General features: G+C 64.6%; 1 protein-coding gene across 1 annotated transcript; it reads right to left on the bottom strand.

Annotated features, from left to right (window-relative positions):
* Positions 1-399: 399 nt before the first annotated feature.
* Positions 400-10,326, bottom strand: GHRHR (growth hormone releasing hormone receptor). Its single transcript, XM_008261609.4, has 13 exons — positions 10,145-10,326; positions 8,120-8,222; positions 7,882-7,989; positions 7,190-7,287; positions 6,096-6,193; positions 5,171-5,303; positions 4,290-4,443; positions 3,987-4,047; positions 3,435-3,504; positions 2,824-2,915; positions 2,242-2,371; positions 1,818-1,859; positions 400-736 (listed from the first exon to the last, which is right to left on the bottom strand). Exons 1-13 carry the CDS (start codon positions 10,199-10,201, stop codon positions 611-613), a joined length of 1,272 nt encoding a protein of 423 aa, XP_008259831.2. The 5' UTR covers positions 10,202-10,326; the 3' UTR covers positions 400-610.
* Positions 10,327-10,870: the final 544 nt, after the last annotated feature.

The following is a 10,870-nucleotide window of genomic DNA, read 5'->3' as shown; positions in this document are numbered from 1 at the left end:
AGCCGCCAGGGAGAAAGGCCGCCCACCTGGTAAGTCCCTAGGGGGCGGGGGCAGCGTAGGACCGGCGGGCTGTGAGCTATGACACCAGGTGGCGCTGTGCACAGTGAACACGCACAGCAACGCGGGCGGCACAGACACAGGATGAGACACAGGCCGGACAGTGGAGGGCGGCTGTGTCAGCTCAGAGGCACGGAGCCCCCAACTGCGCAAGGCGCGTGGAGAGGCAGTGTTTTCATCTGACATGCTGGCTGGTTTGCCGGCACAAGGAGCGGAAGGGGAGCAGCCTGGGGACCAGAGCGCGGTGCACAGACGCAGGGATGAGGATGGCCTGGCATGCGTGAGCAAGGGAAGCCACAGCTCTGCCGCCCAGGGAGACGCACGCACTCGCTCAGACCTGTCGACCGCCCAGCGACAAGTTTATTGGGTCCTCTGGACCCCATCCCCTAGGAAGAGGAGCTGAAGAAGTGAGCGGGCTCCAGGGAGGCAGGGCTGGCCCTGTCCAGGGCCGGGTGGCAGCGTGGGCTGGAGGCGAGCCTCAAGGGCTCCCACGGGGGCCCCACTGTCACTGCCTGAGTTCAGGTGTGGACGCCCGTCGCATCTTGTGTTTCGCTCAGCACAGAGACGTCAGCGCCTTCGCCCCACAGCGGGAAGCCGTGGGCCACCTGGCATGAGTCCTCCGGGCTGGCAGAAGCTCAGGGTCTTGGCCATGCCACTTCCGCGAAATCTCGGTCCTCACCTCCGGGGACAGGGCAGAGGAAGTTAGGGGGGGTCCCACTGCCACTTCGCGACTCAGTGCCAATGAGACTGAAGGTACAGGGGAAACAGGGGGTAGGGAAGTCCCAGGAGGCCCTGGAGGACCCACTTCCTGCTTCCTGGACGCATTGCTCACCACCCCCTTTAGCCCTCTCTGAGCTCAGGGAGAGTCCTAGGGATGCCGTCTGGAGCTCCTGTCCAAACAACACCTCTGCTCGCTCTCAGCGACCCTGGCTACCCCTGCTCTGGGCTCCAGCTCAGCTGTGCTCGCTGGGAAGCTGGGCCACGGCCGAGGGCTGCAGCCGAGGGAACCCAGGGCGGCTGAGGAGGGCTGCTGCGTCTTTGCATGTCCTGCCCGTGCTGGAGACAAAGCAGGGATGCCGGTGGCCCTCCCACAGCCGCCCCACCATGCAGGGAGCTGTGCGGGTAGCGAGCTCCCCATCACAAGGCAGGCAGCCATGTGGTCTCCAACACTGCTTCCCTCCCTAATTGTGGAGACGCCTTTGCTGGAGCCCCCCCCCCCCGGCTAGCCTCGGCAGGGGGGCCCCTAGTACTGCATCTGCACGGAGCGCCCCCAAAGGCTGCCCAGGACTCCGAGGGGCTGGGTTAACGCCGAGCACTCGGAAACGCACGGCCACCAGGGGGAGCCAGTGATCCTGCCCAGGATCCCACCAGCACTGACCCTGCCTCCCGGCTTCCCGCGTGCCCCTCTGGCCTTCCTGGCTCCTCTGTCTCCGCCCCAGCTGCTGTGCCCCCCGATCCGTTTTGTTCAATTTTAGGAACACAGAATCGGATCATCCCTTTAGACTCCCTACCCCGACCCCTCTCCTGACCCCTATGAGACCTTCCTCCACCTGCTGGTGAGTGCACAGTTTGACCCAACTCAGAGAAGTGGATACAAGATGTTGCAGGGAGCATTCAGGTTCTGTCTGATCCAGGAGCTCAGTACAGATTCCCACAGAGGATCACAGGAGTCAGGGGGGGGCTGAGATGGGATTCGCAGGGCCTGGGCAGGAAAGGGGGCGGAGCCTGATGAGTAAGGGGCGGGCAGGAGCACCACGCACCTCCTGGTTGAGGAAGCAGTAGAGGATGGCGACCACGAAGCCCTGCGGGCCAGGGGGAGGAGGAGGGGAAGGGCTCCATCACAACATGGCCCAGGCCTCAGGCACCCTGTCCTCTACGCCTGCGTCCCACCCACCCCAGGCTGGGGCTTGGGCCAGGTGTCTGTGCCAAGGCGATTTGGATGCAGCCATCACTGACTACGTCCCAGGTGACTGTCACAGGCAGCCTGCAGGGGCTCTACTCTCCGCCCCGTTTCTCCCTCCCCGTGAATGAGCACGTGGCCAGGCCCGCACCAGGTGCTCAGTGGAAGCAGGAGGGAAGGGTGGAAGATGGACGGACAGGTGGACGACCAATTGCCCCTACCCTGCCTTGCAGTCCCCAAGGCCGGCAGGCAGCAGCCCCTGCCTCCCGCCCAGGGCCCCTCACCTGGAAGGAGCCCAGGCCCAGCTCCAGGGGCAGACGGACGCCCAGGCCGGCATGGTCGGGCAGGAAGTTGAAGAGGATGTAGTGAATGCCAAAGAGCGGGATGAGGAGGAGGGTTGACTTGGAGAGACGCCTACAGGAAAGACCAGGCCCAGGCCCTGAGACTGGGGTGGAGACCCCCCCTCCCCGCAGTGTGTGCCCTGCCCCCGTCCACTCCCCACACCCACCCTGGGCTTCCTTCGGGGCCCTGGGTCCTGCTGCACCCTCTGCCAACTGCTCGCATCCCCTTTTTCGCCCATCTTCCCAAAGCCAACTCAAAGGCCACTTCCTCCGGCACAGCCGTGCCCAGCTAGGAAGCCTCTCCTTCCCCAGGTCCCGCAGGAACAGACCCAGCACCCCGGCTTCTGTTGTGGTCTCCCTGGGAACACGAGGAGCAGCAGGTGGCCAGGGTCACGAGTGCCCACTGATGACACAGAGCTACACTGAATCCCCTCCCCGAGGGCCCCCAACACACACACGCATGCACACAGGCACACATGCACACATACATGCATGCCCACACGCGCACATGCACACACACAGTACCAATACTGAGACCCGTTTTGGAGGCTGCCCTGAGCTGGCTCCAGTTTCCTCAGCAGGATGCGGATGATATTGAGAAAAAGCCCAAAGTTCACCTGGAAACAGGAGCAGAACGGTGGAGGGCAAGGCCAAGGGGAGGGGGCTGAAGGCAGGAGCTCTGGGTCCCTGGGCCGCAAGGATGTGCAGTGTGTGGACACACAGACCCTCCAGAGCGCCTCACCTGGGACCAGAGGTTCTACACATGGACCCGGGGGGTGGGGGAGGGCTTAGGACCCCTCCCTCTTCAGACCCGGAAGTACCAGTGGGAGGGCCAGGCCTGGCCTCCTGCCTCCAGCCACCACCCAGGGCCTTGCCTGGCACGAAGCAGGTGTCTCACTGCATGCAGCTGCTAAACTGAAGCCAAGGCAGGCGCTCTGTCTCCTCGCCTGCCCACCCAGCCGCTTCTCCCTGCAAGGCGGAGGCTGGGCCACCAGCACCCTGGCTACGGGGCCTGAGCGCCCGAGGACGCCACCCCTGGCCTTGTCGAGACCCAGAGGGGCCTCCATTTCCAACTCCCTGTCTGGAGTCGTGTTTCCTGCTGGCAGAATAAAGCGACACTGGCCCCAGGGACTGACCCCAACAGAGAGGACGATGGGCCCCTTGATGATCCACCAGTAGGGGGAGCTGTCGTCGAGGTCCCAGCACCTGCAGGGAGGAGGGGTGAGGGCTGATGGACAGGGGCATGGTGGTGGTGGTGTGGGGGTGCCGTCCCATCCCGGCTTCTGCCACAGCCCACGTGCTGCCCTCTCTCTGCCTAGGCCCCCACTCCCACGGACTCCACTCCTTTCTCCGGCATTCACAGCTCCCAGTCCACCCCTCCCCACGGTCTTCTCTCCCCATCCAGACTGGGCTCACCCTTCCCCTCCATTGGGAGGGATAGACTGCTGTCAGCCTCCTCGCTGAAGGGCCCCTTCCTCCAGGAAGTCCCCCGAGAGTGCCCCCTGCCCCTGCCTCCCCTGAGCCCTGCAGCCCTGAGACTCCAGCCCCAACTCAGCTCATGCCTCCCGGGCCGTGCTGGCCACAGGCTGGCCGCCTTTGCTCTTTGCCCTTCCCCACGCAGCTGCCTGTCCCTTGCTGCAGCCTACGGGCCCCGGCATGAGTGCGACAAGGCGGCCGCTGAGACTCACGCGATGTCTTCAAAGGCCACCTTGCAGCCCACCCACGTGCCAGTGCACAGCAGCGGCAGCCCTGTGGGGGCGCAGGGAAGACCCCAGTGAGGGCCCTGCAGCCCCCGCTCTGAGGTCCCCCAGCTCCCGCCCCCACTGCCCGCCCCACAGGGCACTAACTGAGCCCACAGCAGGGGCCCCCACCCCTCCCCTCTCTGGATCTCAGGGCCTCCTCCAGGGAGATGAAGGGAGCTTTGTTCCAGCATCCCGGGCCTCCCCAGCCCTCCCCCTGCCCCCAGAAGCCCACCAGGCCTGCGCGCTCACCCCAGCCAGCCAGAACCAACCACCAGAAGGCCCTCCTGGAGCAGGGCGAGGGGGAGGCCAGGAGGCAGCTCAGATAGACCGCTTCTGCCCACAGCCAGCTGAAGTTGGTCATGGTGGCGAAATGGGCGGCGGCCACGGCGACCTTGCACAGAACCTGGGGGCGGGGACTTGGGCCCATCAGTCGCAGCCCCCGCAGACCCGACCCTCCCTGGGCCGCCCTGAGCGGGTGATGTGACTGACATGAGGGTTCAGAGCACGGGTTTGGGATCCAGACAGCCCTGGTCCGGATGCAGCAGGTGCTAGCTGGAAACGGCTCTCCTGGGACAAGCCCCCAGCCCCTGTCTCAGGCCCTCGTCAGAGGACCTGCTCAGGCCACAAGTGCTGCCCTCCCTGCTCTGCCGGACTTCCCTTAACTCCTCAGGCCCCCATCTCTGCCGGTTGGGTCACCCTCTCCCCATCTCCCCATCATGGCTTAGCACCGAGCCGCCTCCTCCCTGAAGCCCTCTCTGGTTTCCTCCCTGCCCTTCCTCCACCTGGCCGGTTCCCTGTGCCCGCCCAGATGGAAGGCCTCAGCTCCGCCCTGCCCCTGGTGCGCACACACACACTCAGCCACGGAGGGAGGTGCTCGCGGGCGGTGGGAAATGAACTGAACGGCTGGGCGACTGGAGAGGTGGTCTGGCTGGACACTACTTGGAAATGGCGCCCTGGACGCCGTGGTCTGGGAAGGCAGGACAGCGGGGGCGGGGTGGGGGGCTTTCCTGCCCTGTGGCTGGCCGCGGGCCCTTGAGGCACAGAGACACAGAGGCGCGGCTCCCGCAGGCCTCCCGGGTCTCCCATGCAGCCTCCCCCGCCCCCCCCGCGCCCTCCGCCGGAGCCGGTACAGTGGAGAAGCTGCAGTGGTCAGTCCTGTCCCCTGGGAACAGCGTGGCGTCTTTCAGGAACACAGCCCCGGCCTTGAGGATGAAGGTGATGAACAGCTGGACATGGATGTAGTTCCGGGGGCAGCGCAGCCTCCTGCGGGGGTGGGGGGGCGGTGAGGCGCCAGGGGCAAGGTGGGCGGGGCCTGGCCAGCGGGCCGGGCGCAGCTGAGCTGGGCTGGGCTAGGCTGGGGGCTAGGGGGCAAGCAGCGGAATGAAGCTAATCAAGTTGCGCTGAACTTGAAGCTTCGGCTAGCCTTGCCGGCAGGCTCACCACCACCACCCCGGGGCTCAGAGTCGGTGCAGGAATAAAGGGAATGACTAGTGCCTGCTGCAGGGAGCTTGGAGTCCGGGGAAACTGAGGCAGGAAGGCAGGCACTGCCCATGGGCTCCCAGAGGGAGGGGACACACGGCTTAGACAAAAAGCAGGCCTGGAGGCACCCAAAGGGCTCAGAGGCCCTGCCCTGAGCCAGACAGAATCCCCGTGGTTCCTGGAGGGCATGGCCAAGGCATCCAAGTAGGAGGGCTCATGCCTGTGAGTCATGGAACAGCACAGGCCCAGCAGCCGGCTCTGCTTCTGAAGGTGGCAGGGCCTTGGGGCAGGTGATGCTCAGAGGCTTGGAGCCACCCAGAAGGACTCTGGGGAGGAGCGGGGGATCCTGGGAACCAAGGGCTTGGCGTTCCGGCAGACGCACACGGAGAACGAGGAGGCATGGCAGCCGTGGCCTGAGCCCCGCGTGGCAGACGCCAGGAGGCAGCCCGTGGGCGGAGGGATGGGTCTGCCCGTCCGGGAGAGAAGGAAAAGCTGCCAACCAACAGGATGCCTGGGTCTGGGAACCTCTTGACCGTTCAGACTTGGAGCTGCCGAGCAGGTGAGGAGGGGACCAACCTGAGAGCCAGCAGGATGGTGATGGCCACAGACAGGGCGACACTGGAGAGGCCGTGGCCCACGGTGTAGATGGTCTTCACCGTGGAGAAGTAAGAGTGCTGGGGAGAACAGAGACAGAGCAAAGGCTCAGCTGCTGGGCCCTGGGGAGAGGCAGGCTGGCCAAGCAAGCAGGTGCCAAGCAGGACCCTCCCGGCTCCCGCACCTGTGCAGAGCGGTCTGTGGGTGCCGTGGGAGCTCCCTGCCTGCACCGTGGCTTCCGCTGGCCTGCTGGGGAGGGGAGGTGAGGACAGGGACAGGAGCTGCTTAGCTCTCCCGCTGGCTGGGGGCAGGGGACTCATCACTGGGGAGAGGCAAAAGACCAAGAGGAAATCAGCCTGTTTATTGACATCCAGCTTGCTCACTGGCTTGGGAACACAATGTCCCTATAGGAAGGGGACAGCCAGGGACAGCCACCAGCAGGGAAAACGCTTCCCAGGCCCAAGTGTCTGGATCCATGAGAGGCCAGCATGCTTCCCAGAGATGGGGTGCGCAGGCAAGGGATGAGGGCGGGGCCGGGCACACACTGCCCCCCTCTGGCTCAATCTGTTCATGTGAGGAAGGTCACACTCCTGCTTCACCTTTCGTGGCTTAGGGGGAAGAGAAGTGGGATGATGGGGGCGGGAGGCTTGCAGAAGCCCCAGCTTCGTGCAAAGTGAGGGCCGTGCTGGCCCGGAGTGAGGGCGCCTGTGACATCACTTCCACCACTTGCCCACACCATGGCCACGCACACTGCTGCACAGACCAAGGACGGAAGTACCTAGGCTGCCCTCAGCCTTGATTTCCCCTAAACTCCCGGCCCTGGAGATGAGATTCGCCAAGGAGGTAGGAGAAGCATTATCTCCGGTGCCCCTCCCTCCGAGCCAGGGCTCCCCCCACCCCTTCACCCTTGAGTGAACTAGCTCAGACACAGACTCTAGAGACACTACTGCCCTCTGCTGGATAACTGCTGTAATGACCGTTCCAATTGATGGCTGCCGAGGCAGTCGCCGCCGCTCCACAGTCCACCATGCACACAAACACCCACGGACATCCTATGAGACATAGGAGCCTCTTACCTCCTCAGCCAGCAGCTCGAGAGGTACAGGGCAGGCCACAGGGTAAGGCGGGGAGGGCTCGGACCAGCCGGTGACTGTGCAGTCCCGCTTCACGGCCCCTGGGGTGAAAGCAACAGTGTGCATGACTACAACCTGGCCAAGCCCCAGGGAGCTGGAAAAGCCATGGGCCATCGGGTGACCTGCCCGCCAAAGGCCGGGTCCAGCCTGCCTGGGACACACTGTGGCCTCAAAGGCGCCATCCATGAGACAGAGAACCACCTCGAGGGACAGAGCATGGTGATCTGGGCTCTGTGCCCCGAGGGGCTCTCCGCCCCCAACACCAGGCCAGGTGAAGCCGGCACTGGGCACCCTCCCAGCCTCCCCTGTGCTGAGCAGCCAGAAACACGGAAGCAACAAGGCACGCCCTAGCCCCTCTGCCGTCACAGCCAGACCTCTGCTAACCCCTGGAGAAGCCCTGCTCAGTGCCAGCCCCAGCAATGTCACCCAGCTGTGCCCATGCATCCCACCCACCATGTGGTTAGCACTCATCCTGCCCAACTCACAGGTCGCAGGTGCACAGTGGGAGGTGGCTGCCTCGACCAAGATCGCATAGTAGGAGAGTTAGCCGGTATCCAAACCCAGGTCTGCCTGCCCCCAGAGCAAGCCACATGTCCCCTAGGACCTCCCCCTGCCTGGGCCCCAGAGCCCCTCACCTGGCGCTGAGCTGAAGTGAGAGAAGAACTCCGGGCAGGGGAGGGTGACCCACTCACCGGAGCCTGCTGCAGGCCAGCACAGCAGCCCGTCCCAGGTCCACGGGCAGCCTAGACCAAGAGACGTGAGCGGGAGACCCAGCCCAGGGCGAGGTGACTCTAATGGTGTGAGCGGTGAGGCTGGAGGAAGCAGAGGGGTCGGAGAAGCCACCACCTCCTCACCTCCTCCCCAAGCCCATACCCAGGGTGGCGTTGGGTGTCCCCCGTGCTGCCTGCAGACAGGCACTCTCATCCTCTCTCAGCTGGGCGATGAAGTCACACTCGGGGTGCACCTGGCCCAGCGCCTGGGGGGAAGGGTTAACAGGGTCTCAGGAGAGCAGCAAAGCTGACTCACGGCCGGCCCTGAGTCACGCTACTCTCTGAGTGTTTGATGGACATTGGGAGTGTGGACCTATGGAAGAGAGGAAGGAAACGATAGACAGGGCTCTGGGCTTTAACTGCCAGAGTGGGGACAGCGGACAGTGACCACGTGGGAGGGACGCAGGGACCTTGCCCTGTCCCGATAAGGGGCGTCTCTCCAGTCCCCAGCTACTGGCTCCATTCCCCAGATCCTGCCTGGGCTCAGCTCTGATGCCTCTGCCTTGCCCTGGGAGCCTCGGGCTGCAGATGTCACCGCTGCCAAGACCCTGGACCTCGCGTGCCGAGGGTGCCCACACTCAGCTCTCGGCTTCGTCTCCCGCACTCAGGGATCCCAGGATTCAGGGATCCGCCCCTGGACAAGGCCTTTCCTGCCCCCTGTGTCTCCCCACGCGTGCGGGCAGGGAAGAGGGGTGCCAATCCCTTCTGGGACATTCCTCACATTAGTCTCACTCAGCCCCGCAGTGGGCAGAGAGCGACAGCCCTGCTGTCCCCCCTCCCCCGACGGCCCACAAGCCCCCTCCTGCCCAGTGTGACCCCAGGGCCAGTGGGAGGGGGAGGTGAGGTAGTCATGGGGGGGTACTGAAGATGAGGCTGGGAAGATGGACCTTGCCAAGACCAAGCAGACACGCTGCCCCCTCGTCTGCCCACTTACAGGGGGCCCAGCTCAGCCCCTCTTCTCCTGGGGTACTGGGTCACCCCCTCATGTACTGGGGTCCTGGGTCACCCTCTCTTATACTGGAGTCCTGGATCACCCCCTCATATTCTGGGGTCCTGGGTCACCCCTCATATACTGGGGTCTTGGGTCACCCCCTCTTATACTGGATCCCAAGGTCACCCCCTCAAATACTGGGGTCCCAGCTCATCCCCTCACATCCTGGAGCTTGAGGGTCACCCCCACCCCCTCACTCATCCCCATCGCTCCTGAGAGGAAGCGCCACCACCCTGGACAGCCTGGTCTCACCCTCCATGACCGCTGCTGGAACTGTGTGGGGGTGGAGCCCCCACTAGGCAGGGACAATGATCTAGTCCCAGTCCTGGCCCTGGCCCCGGCTGCCCAGTGACCCTCACTGGGCCTGGGGGCCCTTCCCCGGGGTGCACAGAGGCGAGCATGAGGGGCCCCTCCCCTCAGATCGGGCGGCAGGGGGCGTTACCTACATTGCACGCTCTGCCCAGCTCAACAAGTCAGATCCCGCTCAGGTGCAATAACCTCGTTGTTTACCAAAGAGACAGGAGGGGGAGGGGAGGCTCAGGAAGAGCGAGGAGCACCCCCAGCCACGGCTTCCCCCCAGGTACCCTGAGACCCCTCCCGTCGCTGCTGTCACTCGCAGCGACCTCCTGGAAAACAGGCTGGGGATTTGCAGTCCATTCAGGGCGGGCCCTCTGCCCACGCGCCAGCATCCCAGGCCATGGGGCAGAATGTGCTGGCCAAGAGTTCCCCCAGCCCCAGTGCCGTTGTCAGAGCAGGGACAACTGGGTCTCCAGGACAGGTCTCCCACGCTGTCACTGTCAGATTCCAGTGTGTCCCACAGAGCCGGGAAGGCCTGGAGAACTTTTGGGAGGAAGCAACAGGGACACACAGCTCAGAGAAGGAGCAGACGTAGGCAGGGCGAAGGAGCTGATCTTGCACCCTCTGGGGGCAGACAGGGTCCCCGTGGCCCCCAGAGGGCACAGCTGGGCACCAGAAAGGACGTTTTCTGGGAGCCTGCGCCCTGCTTGCTGGGGAGGCGCTCCACCTGGGACAGGCCAGCAGGGTCCCCATCAGGCCCCGGCCGGGACCCGAATGCCCCGGGAATCCCAGATCTGGAGCCCAGTGGGAGAGTCAGGGGGGCCCGAGCTGACTACTCACGACTGGTAGAAGGCCCAGCAGGCAGAGGACACAGGCACTCCACGTCCGGCTGTCCATGGTCGGGGTTCTCGGCGGGTCCTTGGGTCAGCCCTGGTGCTCCTGGGCTCTCCTCCCTCCCCTCTGCCCCAGAGCACCTTCGGCCCTCCCTTGCCAAGGGACTGTTTGCATAGGCAGGAGCCAGCGAAGGGGACATAACCGGCTGCATATTCAGCACCAGGACAGCACACAGAGCCCCAGCCAGCCCCGGGGACTGTGTGTTCCCAGCAGGGAGGGGCTGAGCCCATCCCCCACCCCCTGCCACTCTGTCCGTGAGTCTGCTCCTGGGTCTGTCCTGATAGCAAGGACCCAGGGGGTGGCAATCTCAGCCCACCTCCTGCTCCAGGTGCGCAATATTCCCCACCATGGTCAGGGCTCAGAGCTCCGCAGGCCCATGCTGGAGAGAATGCCCCCTTGGAGGACCAGCGGGAGACCTGTGCCTGCCCGCAGGAAATACCGGGCTACTAGCGCTCCCAGCCCCATCCTTAGAGCTCAGAGCTGCCGGCTCCCAGGAGGTGGCATAGAGGGTTAGCCGCTGCCTGTGATGCTGGTGTTCCCATGGGAGCTCCGGTTCGAGTCCCAGCTATTCTACTTCGGATGCAGCTCCCTGCTAATGCACCTGGGAAATTAGCAGAAGATGGCCTGTGTACTTGGGCACTGCCTCCATGTTGAAGATCTGGATGGAGCTCT

The sequence above is a fragment of the Oryctolagus cuniculus genome, chromosome 16 (assembly GCF_964237555.1).
Source record: "Oryctolagus cuniculus chromosome 16, mOryCun1.1, whole genome shotgun sequence".
In the NCBI taxonomy this organism is placed as follows: Eukaryota; Metazoa; Chordata; class Mammalia; order Lagomorpha; family Leporidae; genus Oryctolagus; species Oryctolagus cuniculus.
This window is presented reverse-complemented; position numbering and strand designations above follow the sequence as displayed.

Coding starts and splice junctions, on each gene's coding strand:
- GHRHR (XM_008261609.4), bottom strand. CDS start 10,201: ATGGACAGCCGGACGTGGAGTGCCTGTGTCCTCTGCCTGCTGGGCCTT. Junction 7,288..7,881: donor TCACTTCAGCTCAGCGCCAG/GTGAGGGGCTCT, acceptor CTTTCACCCCAG/GGGCCGTGAAGCGGGACTGC. Junction 4,444..5,170: donor ACCACTGCAGCTTCTCCACT/GTACCGGCTCCG, acceptor CCCCGCCCCCAG/GTTCTGTGCAAGGTCGCCGT.